Source organism: Oryctolagus cuniculus, chromosome 2, assembly GCF_051225735.1.
Source record: "Oryctolagus cuniculus isolate XC-2025 breed Fujian yellow rabbit chromosome 2, ASM5122573v1, whole genome shotgun sequence".
NCBI lineage: Eukaryota > Metazoa > Chordata > Mammalia > Lagomorpha > Leporidae > Oryctolagus > Oryctolagus cuniculus.
Window position 1 is genome coordinate 79,846,954 of NC_142868.1, and position 20,038 is coordinate 79,866,991.

The 20,038-nt window shown below is 45.4% G+C and overlaps 1 protein-coding gene across 19 annotated transcripts in view; it reads right to left on the minus strand.

Annotated features, from left to right (window-relative positions):
* Nucleotides 1-20,038, minus strand: part of TRMT9B (tRNA methyltransferase 9B (putative)) — a 56,262-nt gene that overhangs the window by 12,440 nt on the left and 23,784 nt on the right. For 12 of the 19 annotated variants that reach the window (XM_070068509.2, XM_089327282.1, XM_070068504.2 and 9 more), the window contains 3 exons: nt 12,656-12,851; nt 9,973-10,125; nt 4,666-4,820 (listed from right to left, as the gene is read on the minus strand). Coding sequence is in view for 9 of the 19 variants with exons in the window: in XM_070068504.2 (XP_069924605.2) it covers nt 4,666-4,819 (154 nt within the window). In the remaining 10 variants the exon portion in view is untranslated. Of the gene's footprint in view, nt 1-4,665; nt 4,821-9,972; nt 10,126-12,655; nt 12,852-15,609; nt 15,786-20,038 lie in introns of those variants that run through there. The other 7 variants (XM_070068506.2, XM_089327278.1, XM_089327284.1 and 4 more) reach the window with 5 other exon arrangements.

Sequence of the window (20,038 nt, forward strand, 5' to 3'; positions counted from 1 at the left end):
ATAAGATTTGAAAAGTTGGGGCCCAACGCTGTGGCGCAGCGGGTTAACGCCCTGGCCTGAAGTGCCGGCATCCCATATGGGCACCGGTTCTAGTCCCAGCTGCTCCTCTTCTGATCCAGCTCTCTGCTGTGGCCTGGGAAAGCAGTAGAAGATGACCCAAGTCCTTGGGCCCCTGCACCCATGTGGGAGACCTGAAAGAAGCTCCTGGCTCCTGGCTTCGGATAGGCATATCTCCAGCCATTGCGGCCAATTGGGGAGTGAACCATTGGATGGAAGATCTCTCTCTCTCTCTCTCTCTCTCTGCCTCTCCCCTCTCTGTATAACTCTGACTTTCAAATAAATAAATAAATCTTTTTAAAAAAGATTTTAAAAGTGTCACCACTAAAATAGTGAACCTGACCCGGTGTTTCCTGTTTAGGCAACTGGAAACCAGTTATCTCTGGATTTTTTTTTAAACCTACACCGAATATTATTAGTAATCAATTATAATTCATACAAATTGTTAATCTAATAACAAGTACAAGTAATCAATGGAACATCTGATGGCTTTTCTAAGTGGAAAACCTAAAACAAAAACCATTTCCCTTTGGGGATAGTGCTATTATTACACTGTCTTTTCTTCCACTCATCCCCTTGGACTTCTTTCATTTCTTTCTTTCATTTTTTTTTTTTTTTTTTTTTACAGGTAGAGTGGACAGTGAGAGAGAGACAGAGAGAAAGGTCTTCCTTTGCCGTTGGTTCACCCTCCAATGGCCGCCGCGGCTGGCGCACCGCGCTGATCCGAAGGCAGGAGCCAGGTGATTCTCCTAGTCTCCCGTGGGGTGCAGGGCCCAAGCACTTGGGCCATCCTCCACTGCACTCCCTGGCCACAGCAGAGAGCTGGCCTGGAAGAGGGGCAACCAGGACAGAATCCGGTGACCCGACCGGGACTAGAACCCGGTGTGCCAGCGCCGCTAGGCGGAGGATTAGCCTATTGGGCCGCGGCGCCGGCGTAAAATATTATTATTGAATAGCACAAATTAAAACATACAAATGGACAAAAAGATATTTACTGAATACATGACTATTTTGCAAGAGGTATTTAAGAAATATTATTTGTACTGTAATGTGTAGCAGCAAAAACATATATTATGTGTTAATAAGGCCTGTTAGCATGGAGTTCTGTGTGGGTTTTAATACCAGGCAGATCTAGAAATAAAAATAAGAAAGAATTTCCACAATATACTGAAAGAAACAAAAGCTAGGTATACGATTATTTGTATAGCATGTAAGCATTTGTGTAATCAAGAAAGACAACTCCACCCATATGCACGCCCATAGGTGCAAAGATGCTTATATGTATATAAAACATCTCATGAAGACTACGCAGGAAGCTAATAGCATAGGTTGCCTTTGACGAGACTGCTTGGTACCCAGAGACTGAGATGGGAGGGCAGTTTGCATTCTACGTCCTTGTGTGTCTTTCTTACTGGGCCATATATGTAATTACCTGTAAATATGTTTTTTAAATTATTTATTTTGAAAGAACAAAGGACAGAGAGAAAGAGAGAGATGTCCTGTCCCCTAGTTCAGCCCCAAAATGCCTGCAATAGCTGGGGCTGGGTCAGGTCAAAACCGGGAGGTGGGAACTCAATGAGTCTCTCACGTGGGTGGCAGGGACCCAAGTACTTGTGCCATCAGCGCTGCCTCCCAGGGTGTGCATCAGCTGGCAGCTGGAATGAGGGGCGTGAACCTGAGACTCAACCCAGGCACTCTGATATAGGACACGGACGTCCCGAATGGCATTCTGAAGACATGTCAAAGCTGGTCCCATGAAGCATTTTGTATTTCTCTCTTTTGGGGGGCTATTTGTTCATATGGTCTCACCATTCTTTTGGGTTCTTGGTATTTCTTTTGTCTTCTGAACTCACTCCTCTTGTCTAACAGAAACATTAACGAATATTTCACTGTTCCCTGTGCACCCCCAGTCCCTAACCACTGCCCAGCCCGGGGTGACCACCATTCTGCTCTAATTCCATGAGTTCTGTTTTGCTGTACATCGTGCATGTAAGTGAGATCATGCACTCTTGTCCGTCCATGTTATTGCAAGTGACACAATGTTGGACTTTTTCATACTGACTCTGAAGAATTCTCTATAGGTCGAGCAAATGAGCTATTTTAAAAAATCACATGTATTGGAGATATTTTACTTTGTTTCTGGTCTTTTGACTTCATCTATACATTTGTCTAGATTTTTGTCCTGCAGAACTTTTTAAAATTTTTATGGAGTCAGAGATCTCACTACAGTTCTTTCTCATTATGTGGGATTTTCAAAAAGTCCATAGGAAAAGGGTATTACGAAAAAACTGTGTATGGCTTTCAAAAAAACTTTTGCACCCAAACTTACGTTTTCATTCCAGTTTCTGAGACCTTTGTGAGCTGCCCTCATGGTGACAGAGTTCATAATTGCAATTCATCTACTTGCCCCCAGAGTCAGTGCTCACAATGCACGGTCCTTCTCAGACCTGGAGATGCACAAGGCGGCAAAATACTTGAGCTGTCGGGTCTTGCGCCCTGCCATCTCGTTTTAGCTCTCATACATCAGTCAAGTATCCTTTTCACAATCTATTTAGTGCAATGCAATGTTTTTTGCAATTTTTCTGGTAGTCTTGGTGACTTTATTGTTTAAAATGGTCCCTCTGCTTAGGGCTTAAATTCTGTTCCTGAACATAAGAAGGCTGTGATGACCTTCATGGACAAAATACGTGTGTTAAATAAGCTTTGTTCAGGGATGAATTATGCAGAGTATGTTGGTTGTGTGTTCAATGTTAATGTACCAATAATAGATAGTCAAATAAGGTATCTCTAAACATGAACTCATAGGAAACAAAGTTGTATATTAATCAGGTAATAAAAAAATGTGACCAGAGACTCATAGAACTTAATCCTATATCTCCCCTAAGGCCAATGATTCATTATTGACTAGTTCAGTGTTGATAACTTTATAGAATATAAGTACCTTGAATAATGACAATCATTTTATTTCTTATAAATAATTTTTAAAAGGTGTTTCTTTATTTTCTCTACTCGAAAAGCAGAAAGAGAAAGAAAATCTTCTACCCACTGGCTCATTCCCCAAATACCTACAGCAGCTAATTCTGGGTCAGAACAGAACTAGGAGCTGGGAACTCCATCCAGGTCTCCCAAGAAGTGGCAGGGTCCCAAGGACTTGAGCCATTATCTGTTGCCTCCCAGAACACATTAGCAGGAAACTAGATAGGAAGCAGAGTAGCCAGGACACGAACAGGCACTCTGATATGTGATGTGGGCATAGAAAGCAGCAGCTTAAGTCACTGCACCACAGTGCCTGCCCCTGTATTTCCCACTACGAGTTCTTATTAAATGTGTGTCATACTTGGAGAAGCTGGCCTTTTGCCCCGAGAATATTTTAACAAATAATATAGCTGTCATCCAGTTCATTAATTTCATGTTCTAATACTTAAATCTTTGCTTCATTTGGAATTTATTTTGATTTAAGGTGTGACAAGGTAGCTCTCTTATAAGACATATTGTTTGTCTCAAAGCCATTTATTATAAGTTCCTTTCTCACACACTGATTTTAAAATCCTGGTACTTTCCTTAGTATAGGCATGGGAAAAAGTCCAAACCCATTGTATCTTCTGAAATAGGATTTATTTTTCAAAAGTTGACATGATAGAGATATTTTTCAAAGACTCTGAATTGCACCCCTTCTCCCATTCCACACTGGCTACACAACCTTTCACAAGCCAGAAGCTCCAGACACAGGAGGAATCTGCAGGAAGTTCATGGAAAATGCCTATTAAAAAAACTCATCCACAGATTTTCATAATTTTTGCACCAAAATAAAATTATCTTTTAATTCCATTTTTTCCCTCAAACTGTTTGAAGCACTCTCCTATGCCTGCTTCCCCTATCAGTATTTAGAGCAAGTATCAAACTAGATGGGATTTGTAACTGCAGACTTACAACTCTTCTGGGTACAGTCAGCACACAGTTGCTAAAAGCAATGGCTGAAAGCAGGTTTAGGTGGGCAGAGTGCAAGTGACAATCCAGCCACATCTTAAATGTCATTCTTAGATCTTCTGGGCTGCAGTTTACCATGTCTCAGTTTTGACAGATACTGAGACAAAGTCCTCCAGAAAAATCAGTGATTGTGAAAATAATTGAAGATAGACTATTAATAAAATACCTATAGAATAATTAAAGGAAAGGACCTGTGAGATTAACAAGAGGTTCTAGGACCTCTTCCATAATCTCACAGTTCTTGCCCGACCATAGAAGGAGTTAGATCACTCAAGGTATACTTCCGGCATAAAACACGTCATAATCGTGCATGCCTCTAAATTTAGGATGGTCAGCTTCACAAGCGGTCACTTCTGTCCTGATTTATTAAATCTAGATTGGGGTGATTTTGGTGCAGGACATGCACAGAGGCCCCCCAAAATGGCCACTGTCTAAATGTTGGCTTCTGGAGGCTTTCTCCTTGCTTCTTTGAGGGCATGAATTTTAGCTATAAAGTGAGTATTCTAGGTACTGGCATGTCAAGGCCACCACATCAGGCTTCTTGCTAGAACAAAACAGGAATCCTGCAAAGGAAAGGCGTGATGGGAGAGGCTTTAGACGGCACGGCCCAGCCTGGGTCACCTATGTCAGCGACGAGGCTGCCCGGCTTCTGCTCCTGGAGGAACTGGCGGACGCGGGGCCAGGCTTTGCTCTGCAGGTCGCTGAAGTAAGGGGCGGTGCTCTCGTACACGGCATGCACGTGCTGCTTCTCCAGCTGGGTGGCTTCCTGATCCATCCTGGGGAAGACACGACCCCCCAGGGAATAACACAGGTCAGAGGAGGCACCAGAAGCAGCTGAAGGAGGGAAGCTACAGTTGCAAAAGTTGTGCTGGCCTTCCACTTTGCAAAAGCGGTAACAAAGCCTTTGCTGTACGCTTAGCACAGTTGCCCCAAGACCAGCCGACGCAACAGTTTGTACCTGCACACGTTTCAAATGCACAGTATTTTGTCTTCAGGAAATAACGGTTTAGGGGTGACAGAATCAATGTAATGCAAGACAAATTTTTAATTCTGGAAGCACAACCAAAATTCTTACCAAATGTTTCACTTTGGATAAGATCATTCTATCTAATGCTAAATAGATTTTTATCTGTAACAGGTAACTCACCATTCCAATCCAACAATGAGGTCCTACCAATTCTGTCCTAATATCTGCATTTCTCTACATGCCTTCTGCTCTGGTACAGTCAAGGGGCTCATTGGGGCGGGGGGCAGGTTACTTCAACAGTCTGCAAACAGGTTTTCTAGCACTTCAGTACTTTTCTCTCAAGTGTGTCCTGTTTTTCTGAAATAGAAATCTGACTGTGCTGCCTTCTATAGCACACTTCTTCAAAGACGTTTCAGAGTGTGTGCAGTCAAGTTCAGATAGCTGCGGAAGGCACACAAGGCCCCTTCCAACTTTAGTCATTATGGACCTGCTCATAGCTCCTACAGAAAAATCTCAGCAAACTCCCAACAGAATTTATGTCTCATTTGTGAGATCTGACAAAACTTCCACCCAAATTGAAACAGCTTATATTGCACCCTCAACTGGAATATTCCAAGTAAACATATGGCAGGCTTTAACTGCCTCCACACGGGAAGACCCAAATACTGTGCGTGTGCTTTGCTTTGAAATAAAAATCTCGGTAGATGTAAATCCATTTAAAATGTTCCTCCTCAAGGAATTTATAAGGCAATATAATTTAGAGAACCCTAGAACATTTGCATTTGCAAATGTTAAGTGGCCACTGACAAACTCCTTCCAGTTTGCATTTAAGAAACAGTTCCAAGTTGAAGCTAGGAATTGTAGTATCGAAACAGCAACCCTCGTAGACTTCTCTAAGTTCTGAAAAGCATTCTTGAAGACTGCTAAGTTCTCTCCTAAATTGACTAGCCTCTATCATTTACAAGAAACCTTAAAGATAGCTATTTTTAAGTGTGTGAGCAAGATGAATCTCTTTTGCTTGTTCTGTTTTTTTACGATGAAATTCAAATGCTTTGGAATAAATAACGGAGTGCGAAAACTGATCTGTAGAAGTAGAGGACCCACTATGACATTTCTGTGAAATCCTGGATTTCAATATCCTACAATATTTTCATATGCATTTTTATGTATATAAACACATTCCTTGTGAATTTGGTAAGTGCGCTTAAGCTTATTAGACCAGTACTAAAATAGGAGCATGGGATCCCAGGTTAAAGCAAGGGATATGGGACGTGGTTTAGCCAGGCTTCCTAATCTCTGTGCTGGAATATTTTATGGGCCTGGAATTTTAAAGCTCAAATAAGGAATGTGCTTCTTCCACGTCTGCCACGTGGGTCGCAGGGGTCCAGGAACTTGGGACATCTTTTGCTGCTTTCCCAGGCGCATCAGCAGGGAGCAGGATTGGAAGTGGAGCAGCCAGGACTCAAACTGGTGCCCATATGGGATGCCAGCATTGCAGGCTGTGACATAACCTGCTTTGCCATGACACCAGCCCCCTTTCAAGGTCTTTATGATAAAAGCATCCTTACAAAGACAGTCCAGAACAAAGGCTGATCCACATAGGCAGAAACAAGAGCAAAATGTGGCTCAATTCAATGAACCGGGTATGTGTATTTGTGTGTGTGTGTGTGTGCGCCTGTGTGTGGGGGGGGGGGGGGAAGGGAGTGAGAGAGAGAGAGAGGAGAGGAAGAAGAGTAAGAAAGCCAGGCATGTGAAGATGAGAGGACATAAGGAATATGCATGCCCTAAGGCTGAAACATGTTGGTGACTGAAGTTGCCAGTAGCTATGTCTTGTTAGTGAGTTATGAGAAAAGGGAAAGCAATTTGAAAGACAGGGAGGCCTATAAAGTTGTGCACAGAAAATCAGTGGAACTAAATTCGGATGTTATTGTAAATGTAACAGGAAGTGGTTTAAAGTTATGTGTGTGTGTTGGGGGATGGGCAATAGGACTGGATTTACAACCTAAAAAAATCACGCTGGTTAGATAACTCCAAGTAGACTACAATAACTGCTGTTTCATTTTTCCAATCAAACTCATCATTCCCCTCCTGATCATCTGTATCTTGGCTTCCCGGGAAGGGCACGTGACCCAGGCCTGGCCAAGCGTGGTATCCCACGGCCCTGGCCACGGTCACCGATTCAGTGACAGCCAGGGATGGAAGGCGAGCCCTCAGGCCCTTCCCTGCAATGGTTCAGTGTGGAGCTAAACAAGCATCTCACAGCTGGAAGGATGTAATGGTGAGGCTGTCGCTCAGCACGTTTCCTACCACATGGGAAAGGGCTGCCTGCAGATTGGGGCGGGTGCTGTGCTGCAGTGGGTTAAGCCCAAGCCTACTTGGGAGGCTCCCATTCCGTATCGGAGCGTCGGTTCAATTCCCAGCGACAAGGTTTCTAATGCAGCTCTCTGCTAATGCACCTGGGAAACAATGAATGAATGATGGCTCGAGTACTTGGGTCCCTGGCACCTATGTAGGAGATCCAGAAGAAGTTCCTGGCTCCTGGCTTTGGCCTTGTCCAACCCCATCTGTTGAGGATTTGCAGCGTGAACCAGACAGAGCAAGCAGAGACAGGAGACCAACAGGGGGAAAGAGCCATGGCAGCATGGAGTCCTTGACTCAGCCTCTGAGGTTCTGCTTCCTGTTATTATGTGGGCAACTCCTTATCCTTTGCAACTCTCAGAGTTGGTAGCTTCCCTGACCTTAAGCTTCTTGGGCTTTGACTTTCCCACCACAAAAGTCCTCTCTAATTCTGAAGTACGTCTTACACCCAGTGTTTTGGTTTTTGCTTCCTTTTATTTCTGGCCTTGATTTCTCAGAGGGCAGAAAAGAGGAGAGAAAGTGATGAGAAATTAACTGGAGAGGTGAGTGGGCGTGTTCCCCCTGAGGAAGGAACAAAGGAAAGCACATTAGCAATTCCTGCTAAGGAGACTTGCAGGGTCACCACAAAGGTTTGCCTTTTCTCTTCTGGGTGTGACCAGGATAGTGCTTCACCGACTTGAGCTTGGGCAAAGCCATGTGGCTTGTTGAGTATTAAACATGATCAGAGAAGCTGCACAGCTTTATGAGCCAGTGTGTGGCCTGCCAGTCCCCTTTCCTTGTTTCTGCTTGGAAACATTCCCGGATATGGAAGCATCAGCCTACATCCCGAGTACTCTAGATGGAGAGGCAGAGTGGGACATCTGCTGCTTAACTCTCCAGATGGCCACAATGGCTGAAGCTGGGCCAGGCAGAAGCCTGGATGAACAAACTCCATCTAGGTCTCCCACATTGGCAGAAGAGGTCCAAGGACTTGGGCCATCTTCTGCTGCCTTCTCAGGCAAATTAGCAGGGAGCTGGATTGGAAGTGGAGCAGCCAGGACTTCAACTGGCACGCAGCATTGCTAAAAGTGGCTTAACATGCCACATCACAACACTGGCCCCCAGGGAAGTTCTTTTAAAAAATATGCATTAAGATAAAATGACAACAGGAAGGAAAGAAGAACTAGAAAAGAGAAAAGGAAAGCAAAGGAGAATTAAATATATAGTGAGTGGTTGTCATGTGCTTCATATATATTAGTGCAAAGGAAGCAAAAGAAGGGGAGTAGCAAAAGAAGACAAAGATTTAAGGGCACTGATTTAATAGAGATAAAAAGAGAATGGAAAAGGGGGTAAAATATATAATTCCATATAATTATTAATTTTATCTATTGTTAGGGCTCGAAACCAGATCTATATCTCCCAAAATCAATTGTTCATATATTTTATTATACCTTAATCAATTAGTTTAGACAAGTTCTAACTACAACTACAATCTGCTTGAACCTCTGTATTAAGTTGAAATCCAAAATAATAAAGTTAAGAAGGTTAAAAACTCTCGCTCAAAGAATCTAGAATTGTATGAAAGAGTTTAACACACTATGTTCATTTCCAGTGTGATGGGAAATGATAAATGATTAAAAAGGAAAGTTCCAGGCAGCCCCTACTTGGATGTAAAAATCACGTATCTTAAAACGAATGCCTGAGAAACTGAAAATTTCATCATAGAACTCGGCTCAGAAGCAGACATTTGAAAATATTCTCTGGTCATTTAAATTGCACTTAGAAGAAGCATCAGCTCCTCCGGGGTTAGGTTTTAGCAATTCTTTATATTCTGTCCACTACGCACTATGCTGCCAACAAATCCCTCTTTCTTGCCTTCGTAAGAGTTCAATCTGCTGCTGGCAGCCAAAGGACTTTTATTATTACAGACCTGAATGGTTCTTCATGACCACAGTGTGCACCTCAGAGAAGCACTGTGGCCACCGCAATTCCCAGTGTTGCACCACAGTGGATGGAAGGCCTCCTGTCGGAGCGCTCTGGCAGGAGGATTACACTGGCTGGCTGGCAATGCCATCTTACAGCCCTCGCGAGCCTGCAGGGAGATGTGGTTGTGGCAGTGCTGCCATCTTTCCAGCTTTTTGCTTGTGCAGCCACAACCTAGTATCTGGGCAATTATTACAGCTTCTAGCTGGACTCCGTCTCCCTGGCCTTGCCCTCATCCCTGCATCTGTCCCTCTAACATAGCCATAACTCAGGCATCAGCATCACTCCCTTTGCATTAACAGCCACTTGTGGAGACAGAGCATGCCCTGTAGTCAGAGGCGACGGCATAGATCACACGGCATTTGCGTCATTCCTCTCTGGCGGGCTATAGTGATTTTCCCCCATGAGTCCGAGAGAAGCAGATTTGAATGCCAATGTTCATTAACTTTCCTCTAAAATCTCCTTGATAATATCCCCTCCGTGGTAAAAATCCTTGCAGGGACCTCCACTGCCGACAGGATAAAGCTGGCATTCCCTGGTCTGCCACCAAAACCCTCCGTGCAGAAGCCCCAGTTTACCATCCCATCTGCTGACTGCCATCAGTCAAACCCTCAGCTTCAGCCGAAGAAGAACATACTCACTTTTTCCCGAGTGGGTCTCGTGTGCAGCTCCTTCCTCAGGTCCTCGCTGTCTCTCACTGAAATGTTCTCCCGCCACCGTTTGCTTCCAAACTCTGGGCTGGTCTTCAAAGTCTAACACAGCTGCTTCCCCCTCCATAACAGTGTCCTGGATAACTGCAGAAAAAAAGACCTCCCCCAGTATTTCTGCAGACTGCAAGCCTCTTATCTCTATCACTCTTTTTTTTTTTTTTTTTTGACAGGCAGAGTGGACAGTGAGAGAGAGAGACAGAGAGAAAGGTCTTCCTTTGCCGTTGGTTCACCCTCCAATGGCCGCCGTGGCCGGCGCGCTGCGGCCGGCGCACCGCGCTGATCCGATGGCAGGAGCCAGGAGCCAGGTGCTTTTCCTGGTCTCCCATGGGGTGCAGGGCCCAAGCACCTGGGCCATCCTCCACTGCACTCCCTGGCCACAGCAGAGAGCTGGCCTGGAAGAGGGGCAACCGGGACAGAATCCGGCGCCCCGACCGGGACTAGAACTCGGTGTGCCGGCGCCGCTAGGCGGAGGATTAGCCTAGTGAGCCGCGACGCCGGCCTATCTCTATCACTCTTAACGGCCTTTCCCCCGATACTGTCTTGAACCCTCCAGTGTATATATTTCCAACTAGATTATAAGCTGTTGGAAGGTAGGGGCTGGATTTGATCTTCTTTCATATACCCAGATAGCTCTCTCTTAGGGAGGTTTAAGATTTTCCAACTTTTTGATGTGCAAAAGTGATGTGCACTCAGTGGAAACCATGCTTTGAATTTTGATCTTTTCCCAGGCTACCAGTATGTGGTCTGCTCCTCTCTCCTGACACTGGGAAGGGGCACTGAATGTAGCTTCCGGTCAGTCCGGGGTCACCAGGGGAAGCAGTGGCCCTACAGTGTCCTGTGTTGCTGAGCTGGCATCTGTGGTACGTTAGGTGCATTCAGTGTATTTTTAAAAAGGATTTATTGGGGCCGGCACTGTGGAGTAGCGGGTAAAGCTGCTGCCCACAGTGCTGGCATCCCATACGGGTGCTGGTTGGAGTCCCGGCTGCTCCACTTCTACTCTACTCCACCAGCTCTCTGCTATGGCCTGGGAAAGCAGTAGAAGATGCCCAAGTCCTTGGGCCCCTGCACCCATGTGGGAGACCTGGAACAAGCTCCTGGCTCCCGGCTTTGGATCAGCCAAGCTCCAGCCATTGCAGCCATCTGGGGAGTGAACCAGAGGATGGAATACCTCTCTCTCCCTGCCTCTCCTCTCTCTAACTCTGACTTTCAAGTAAATAAATAAATCTTTAAAAACAAGATTTATTCATTTATTTGAAAGAGTTACACAGAGAGAGGGAGATACACACACACACACACACAGACACACACACAGAGGGAGGGAGAGAGAGATCTTCCATCTGCTGGTTCACTGCCGGTGCCCCAGGTGGCAGCTTAATCCCCTATGCCACAACACTGGCATCTCAGTGCATTTTTGACTTAGAATGTTTTCAATTGACAATGAGCTTACTGGGACATAACTGCATTGCAAGTCAAGAAGTGTCTGTGTATGTCCTAGCGCTTCAGAGAGTACTGAACACAGAGCATCGCTCGATAACTAATTACAGAACAAATGAATCAATGAGCTGCTTCTTTAGCTTCTTCTGCAAGACAATTCTTTACTGCAGACAAGCTGGTCCTCAACTCTCTGGTCATAAATCACAAGGCTTCACGTGTGCTTACAGGCACTTTTGTGGAAGCAGAGTTCACACGTCCCACCTTTGTTTTGTGTTTTCTGACTTCCTGCCCCAATAGAAGCCTGCTTTATTAATATATGCAATGAGGCATTTAACAGTCGCACTTTTATAACTAAAGAGCTATAAATATTATAAGTTATTCTTTCATAATAAGACATGGTATATGAAGAACACAGATAATATAAACCATTTAAAATTTCAAAGACAGGGGTTGATGCTGTGGTGTAATAAGCTAAACTTTGGCGCTAGCATACTATATGGGTGCCAATTCACATTCCAGCTGCTCCACTTCCAATCTAGCTCTTTGCTATGGCCTGGGAAAGCAGTGGAAGATAGCCCAAGTTCTTGGACTCCTGCACCCTGTGGGAGACCCAGAAGAAGCTCCTGGCTTTGGATCGGTACAGCTCCAGCCATTGCAGCCATTTGAGGAGCAAGCCAGCAGATGGAAGATACCTCTTTTTCTGTCTCTCCTCTCTCTGTAACTCTGCTTCCCAAATAAATAAATAAATCTTAAAAAAATTTTCAAAGACATATTTCACAATGTAATTCTAACGTGAAAACACAAGTTGCACAGGACATTTAAGACTTTACTTACAAAAATTATTTAATTATAAGATACATAACTTTAAAAATCTTTTTAATACACAGTACTTCATGTTCTTTTCAAGTACTGCAAACTTTGTATCATAAAACTATCATTTAAATATATATTCAAGCAATAGAAAATACAAAAAATATGTTGATAGAATTTTTGCTTATCCTGTACAACTATTTTCAAACACTTTTTTCCCCCACCTAGTGTAAAAATAAACTCTCATTTTATATCGTATCTTCCCAGATTTTAAGTGATAGGGATTGGGGCTAGTTGGGTTTACTAAATGTGCGCTCTGCCAAGATGCCGCCTATTATTTGCATTGCAGTAACAGCTGAAAGCTACGAACCTGAGCCAGCTGGAGATTGCAGGGAAGCTCCTCATCTTTGTGAATCATGGCCATCACCACCCTCCGAGGGCGACAGTTGTGTCCCGTGCCTTTCCCTGTGTGCAATGTAAATCCAAAGTAGCAGGAGTGAAATGAAGCAGCAACGTCCGTCACGTGACAAAGCACTGCGTGCGAGTCTCTGAAGGGAAGCCAGGCCCTGTTAGGAAGAAAACAAATCCTAATAACATTTTACGAAGCAAAAACATCAAGCTGGCCACAGCCCGGGTTGGCCTCTTGGCCTATGCACAGCTTACCCAGAGAAGAACTGCTAACATATGGAGCGTGCCCAGCACTGTAAGGGCAGTTTAGAAATCAATTCTCGGGGCTGGCACCGTGGCTCACTAGGCTAATCCTCCGCTTTGCGGTGCCGCCAGCACACTAGGTTCTAGTCCCGGTTAGGGCACCGGATTCTGTCCCGGTTGCCCCTCTTCCAGGCCAGCTCTCTGCTGTGGCCCGGGAGTGCAGTGGAGGATGGCCCAAGTACTTGGGCCCTGCACCCCATGGGAGACCAGGAGAAGTACCTGGCTCCTGCCTTCAGATCAGCATGGTGCAGTGCGCCGGCCGCGGCAGCCATTGGAGGGTGAACCAATGGCAAAAAGGAAGACCTTTCTCTCTGTCTCTCTCTCTCACTGTCCACTCTGCCTGTAAAAAAAAAAAAAAAAAAAAGAAAGAAATCAACTCTCAAGCTTCCTGTAAAACATACAGTTCCTTCCTCCCAAAATTAAATAGAATGATTCCATCTTATTCCTGAGAAAATTAGAAACACTGAGAGTCAACTCTGAATGTCGTGGCTTAATTAAAGGTTTCCTAACTCTTTCAGACATTATTCCTCAGTTCTATGAAATCATTCCAGTAAGATTGGACTGCTCAATATTTGTGCATAGTAATAGCTACTTGCACGTCACTTTGACAAGCACTCCCAGTTATTCTCAATTGTTCTTCTTCATAGTAGAGTTTGTCATAATACCCATAAAGTCTCTTAAAGAAAAGCACCTTGCATACCAGAAAGCACCCTGTCATATGGAGGTCTTCAGGTACTGAATGAGATTTTAAGTGGGAGAAGCTGGGTGTGGTAGGAAAAGTCCATCCTTTGATGCCTCAGACCCTAACTGCCTCTGCACTAAGGTACTCACCCTGGATCACAGCTCAGTTATCTCCCTGGTCTCCGTTATGTCTTGTATGTATACCACACTGCCACCAGTTGTACCTCTTACTTCCCACAGTGGCAACCAGGACTGCACCGAGGGATATGTGTGGCCACTGGCACATTCCAGTTGCTCCTACCCCATCTCGAGCTTGGTCACTATTTAAGAATCACTCATCTCTTTGGGCTTTAGAATCTCCACCTACATTTTAACCCCAGGCACCTCTCTCCATCACAGGGAGGTATAGGATCTGTGCTACTGAGAGCTACAAAAGTTGACATTTTAGGAAGGGTATTTAAGAAAGATGCTGAAAGAACTACCAGTCAAAGCCTCTTGGGGCCAGCGCTGAGGGACAGTGGGTAAAGCCGCCGTCACATGCAGCACCAGCATCCCATACTGGTGCCAGGTCCAGTCCTGACTGCTCTGCTTCCAATACAGCTCTGCAGTAATGTGCCTGGGAAAGCAGAAGATAGTCCAAGTCCTTGGGTCCCTGCACCCATGTGGGAGACCCAGATGAAGCTCCTGGCTCCTGGCTTCGTGCTGGCCCCGCCCTGGCTGCTGCAGCCATTTGGAGAGTGAAATAGTGGATGGAAGATCTCTGTCTATCTGTCTCTGTCATTAAATAAATAAATAAATCTATCTTTAAATAAAGCCTCTTTCCTCATCAGTGTCAGAGTCCACTTTTTTTTTTTTTTTTTTTTTTTTGACAGGCAGAGTTACACAGAGAGAGACAGGAAGGTCTTCGTTCTGTTGGCTCACCCCCCAAATGGCCGCTATGGCCGGCATGCTGCACCGATCCAAAGTCAGGAGCCAGGTGCTTCCTCCTGGTCTCCCATGCGGGTGCAGGGCCCAAGCACTTGGGCCATCCTCCACTGCCTTCCCAGGCCACAGCAGAGAGCTGGACTGGAAGAGGAGCAACCGGGACAGAATCCGGCACCCCAACCAGGACTAGAACCCGGGGTGCCGGTGCCGCAGGCAATTAGCCTAGTGAGCCGTGGTGCCGGTCCAGAGTCCACTTTAATTACACAAGAGATGGCCTCTGTTTACTGAAGCCTGTGTCAGGCCAGCAGCTAAAGGTGCTCCCCTTGGATTTACCTTCCAAGACCTCATTTGAGACCCCAGACTCCAGCCGACTTGGCTGTCCACATGCCTTCCCTATGGGCATTAGTGCTAAAGACATTCACCCTCTCAGGTAGCTGCTGGAGCCAAGGGTTCAAAGCCCTAGTAAGAGTATCTCTTAGCTAATAAAGAGAATCTCAGGTAGTGTATAAGGCGTGTGTGAGCCACACAGTTGGTGGGGTGGACGTGGGAGGCTTTTCTATATGACAAATCACACTCCCAAACACCAACACATTTAAGCATCCTCCCTTAATTTTCCCTCTGTTTCATATGTATGAATCCTGTTATCTTCTCCAATAAACTGGTGAGCACGGATAAAACAGGGAGGCATCTGTCTACAAAAAGTTGAATGCTAATGAGTTCTTCTATTATATGAGTCATACATCTCTGAGTATTCAGTATTAAATGCATTCTTTTCTCCTTTTTGTTTTAAAGATTTATTTATTTATTTGAGAGGCAGAGTGACAGAGGAGGAGAGAGAGAGTGAGAGAGAAATGTATCCCAGGGCATAACCCAAGTGGCCCCAGTAGCCAGGTCTGGACCAGACACACACACGAGTATTAGTTATTTACTATTGGTCAGGCCTATTGCAAGCATTTGATATATAACGACCCACTGAATCTATATGAAATAGAAACTATTGTTTCTCACCTCTTACAACAGGAAAAAGGAGGCACTGAGACTTAGGTGATGTTCTTGAGGTTATACAGCTTGTAAGTGGCAGTCACGATTGGAACCCAATCGTTTGACTCTGGAGGTCACATTCCTTATTACACAGTTGTTGGGGTGGTGAGAAGAGGGGCAGGTGGTGAAATAGAGACTGGAAGCTTAGGTAGGAGCGAGATAACAAAGGGCCTAGTTAGTAAATTAAGGAGTCTGGGTTTTATCCTGAACATAATGAGGAACCACTGAATGACTTCAACAGGTAAGTTACGAAGTTTGACTGGGTTTCAGAAATCTCCTCTGGGAAGAGTGCAGACTAGGGATTCCTGCAGGAGTCCACAATGAAGACAGAGAAAGAACTCGGGCAGACACGGGGGATGAAAAATGCCCAAAAGCAGATACACGCAAGAGACACTAAGGACATAGAACTGCACGAACGTGGTGACTAATGAAGAACTCAGGCAAACAGCAGACTGCAGGTGGAGGTGCGATAATGATGTACCCCTACCATCCCATAATACAGTAGAAGGGAGGATATGAAAGATAAGAGGCCACTCTGGGAAGCAAACCCTGCCCTTGGAATGCATGTGAACACATCCAAAGTTCACCGAAAATCTAGGTGCCTGCTGGAGGCAGCATTTATAAAAGACTAGATATTGGCAACTGACTGTTATCGTGTGGGCTGTTCATATGTATTCCTTAAATTTTGTGTAATTAATTGCAATGTTTTCCAGATGGAAGCCACATCCCTTATGATCTCTTCCTCTTTGTTTGCTATTGCAATTTGCAGTGCTCAGTAAGAATCTACTGCACAGGGGCCGGCGCTGAGGCGTGGTGGGTAAAGCTGCCACCCACAGTGCCAGCATCCCATACAGGCACCGGTTCAAGTCCTGGCTGCTCTTCTTCTGATCCAGCTCTCTGCTGTGATAGCCTTAGAAGATGGCCCAAATCCTTGGGCCCCTGCACCCGTGTGGGAGACCCAGGAGAAGATCCTGGCTCCTGGCTTTGGATCAGTGCAGCTCCAGCTGTTGCTGCCATCTGGGGAGTAAACCAGCAGATGGAAGACCTGTCTCTCTCTCTCTGCCTCTGAAACTCTGCCTTTCAAATAAATAAATAAATAAATCTTTTTTTTTTTTTTTTTTTTTTTTTTTTTTTTTTTTTTTAAGAATCTATTGCACAATGAGGTAGTGAAAGAAAAAGGAGATGAAGAGAGCTGGCCCTGGATAGCTGGGGCTGTGGCTCTCTATCAAGGGGGAAGCAAGCGATGGACAAGTTTAATTTTGTTCTGTGGTGTCTGAAGGACAGCAAAGTAAGGTGGGTATGAAGCTTGGGGGAGCGGATTGCATGAAAGATCATTTACAAATCATCCTTATCCTTGGACTTGGCATTGACAGCCATGGGAGTAAATTAAATCCAAGGGCTTATGCACAGCAAGGAAAGGAATATGACCAGAACACCACGGGTCAGCAATATTGAACCCCTGGAATGTAAGCCAACAAGGAAAGGCTGGCCACGTGCTGTTAAGAGCTCTCCATAATCAAATTTAGTGCAAGAAACAGTCATTCAGCTCCCAGGTCTCAGTCGCTCTGGTAGCTACTCTCTAGCAGGCACAGGCTAAGACAAGACCAACACAGAAGAGCTGAACGACAATGCAGGCAGTGAGCACAGGGCTGTGTGAGGGAAGAGCAGGCACCCCCGTCTTTGTCATCTGGATGGCGCTCTGACTCTGACTCCTCCTACAAGGGAGACCAGAGAAGCAGCCGCACTGCTACTCCTGCACTACACAGAACTCCTAATGACACACTGGAGAGAGCACAGTAGATGTGGCGCTGAAAGCAACCACTGGCATTTCTAACTGAAATCCCACAAGCAAAGCAAACCCAGGGACTTTCAGGTTACCCTGGGAGGACATGCGCCTCCCTGTACTCCTAACAAGGTCTAGAAAGATAGCCAGGAGGAAATATGTGTTGCAAAACTGCAGACAACATGAAGGAATTCATCCTAGGGGGACAAGATCAACTATTCCCTAGGAATACTTTGTTTTTCTTGCAAATGTTCAAGGATGATGTGTCTATGCGGAATTCATTTGAGAGCAAGATATTATCTTTAAAATCGCAATGAGGGGAATGAATGGGATCAGTGTGAGGGTGTGTGGCGGGCAGGGGGGTTACAGGGAGGGACATGCAGAGCGCAGGGAAGCAGAGCTGGCGGCAGGATGCTGATCGTGAGATCCGTCATCGAGGTTGTCTGTTCCTCCACAGGCACTGCCGAGGCTGAGCTCCTTGTAACTGCATTACAATCCATTTTGATTTTGTAGATTAGAGGATGCCAGAAAAGACCAAGAAATAAAAAATGAGATTTAAGGAAAATGAAAATATAGCAGCCGGCTTCCCCCAGGCATCTGGTGTCAAGTTGACAAAACTAACTGTCGGTCCGTGTTCGGATAAAAATAATAGGATACCGGGACGGAGGCTCACAGGGGTGTTCTGATGTGACAAGAGGAGAGGCGGAGCGTTTGTTACCCACCCGCTTTCCTCCCGAAGAGACTGGGAAGGGTGGAGACAGAGCCCACCGTCACTTCATGGGCAAAAGATTGTTCTGATGAAGACATAAAACTATAAATCCTCCATGATTTCTTAATAATGGAATTAAAAAGCAAAGGTGAGGATGAATTACACATTACTGTGTTTCAAAATATATATTTATAATTGCCGGCGCCGCGGCTCACTAGGCTAATCCTCCGCCTTGCGGCGCCGGCACACCGGGTTCTAGTCCCGGTTGGGGCGCCGGATTCTGTCCCGGTTGCCCCTCTTCCAGGCCAGCTCTCTGCTATGGCCAGGGAGTGCAGTGGAGGATGGCCCAGGTGCTTGGGCCCTGCACCCCATGGGAGACCAGGAAAAGCACCTGGCTCCTGGCTCCTGCCATCGGATCAGCGCGGTGCGCCGGCCACAGCGTGCTGGCCGCGGCGGCCATTGGAGGGTGAACCAACGGCAAAGGAAGACCTTTCTCTCTGTCTCTCTCTCTCACTGTCCACTCTGCCTGTCAAAAAATAAAAAAATAAAAAAATATATATATATATATATTTATAATACAATTAACCCCAAAAAAGACACTCATGGGGTTATTACCAAAAAAAAAAAAAAAAAGAGGGAGAAAGAAAATCTGATCTTTTATTTTACTGCTATTATATAACTACATAGATGTGTGAACAATTTTACCCCCACAAAAGGAGCTATGATTACAAACTAAAGAGTCCTTTAAAATCGAATAAAATTCAGCTTTATAAAAAAGTCACTATGTATCTTTAATTTTCTCATTTTACTATAGGTTGAAGAAAAATTCATCACAAATCAATATGGAATAAAGAATTGAGTTTTGGCAAATAGGTTAGTGCAATGGTCTCCAACCCACCGCGCTCTCACAGAACTGTTTCTTGAAATCCACTCTCCCGTTATCATCCTGGTGCTCACCTCACTCTCCAGCACTAAGGAGAAAGTCCAGATCCTGGCTTGTCATGTAAGCCCTACTCCAGCTGACCTCAGTCCCTCCTGCAGCCTCTTCCCTCCCCATGCTCTGTCCCCAGGCCATGCGCTCTGCTCTGCCATTGCTACTCCAGTGCTCACTCTTGTTCCAATGTGACAAGAACTTTGTACCAGAATGTACATCCATCCACCCATTGCTTCTTTCATGGAGAAACTCCTGCTGGGATGAAAAGAAAAGCAATCAGCCTAGTGACTGAATTATTTACATTCTGGTGCAAGCTCCTTACCTAGTACTCCTGGTCTACTTTCAGACTCACAGTTCTCCGAATGCTTTGGACATTCCACGTCTTCATGCTTTTTGCTCATCTGTTCCCACTGTGCCTAGAATTTCCTTTGTCCATGCAACCTCTCTGGAGATTCAGCTTGTGTCAGGTTGTCTAATGAAGCCATTCCTGTTCCCCAGAGGCGATCTGTCACCTGTGCTCCTGTGTCTCCCCATGTCAAACAGACACACTTTGGTACGAGCACTGTGGTGGCCACTGCTCACTTTACCTTGGATAATACCTAATGGTATATCATTTTGGGGACAACCTTGTGGTGTGCAGTACTGGTGGGATGCAGGGCCTTACCTCTCACCATGGACGCTGAAGGAGGGGTATACTCCCCTGTTTCCATCCCCTGGTGGGATGGCACTGTGGGTTGAATGGCAGCCCCCAACAAGACATCTCCATGTCCTCTGGAATCTATGAATGTGACTTTATTTGGAAAATGGGTGAAATGGTTTGGATGTTACCACTTGTTACACTAAGTTCATGCTGAAATTTGTCAGTGTAGCAGTGCTAGAATGTGGGGCCTTGGGGCCTGCTCCACTTCTGATCCAGCTCTCTGCTATGGCCTGAGAAAGCAGTGTAAGATGGCTCATGTCCTTAGGCCCC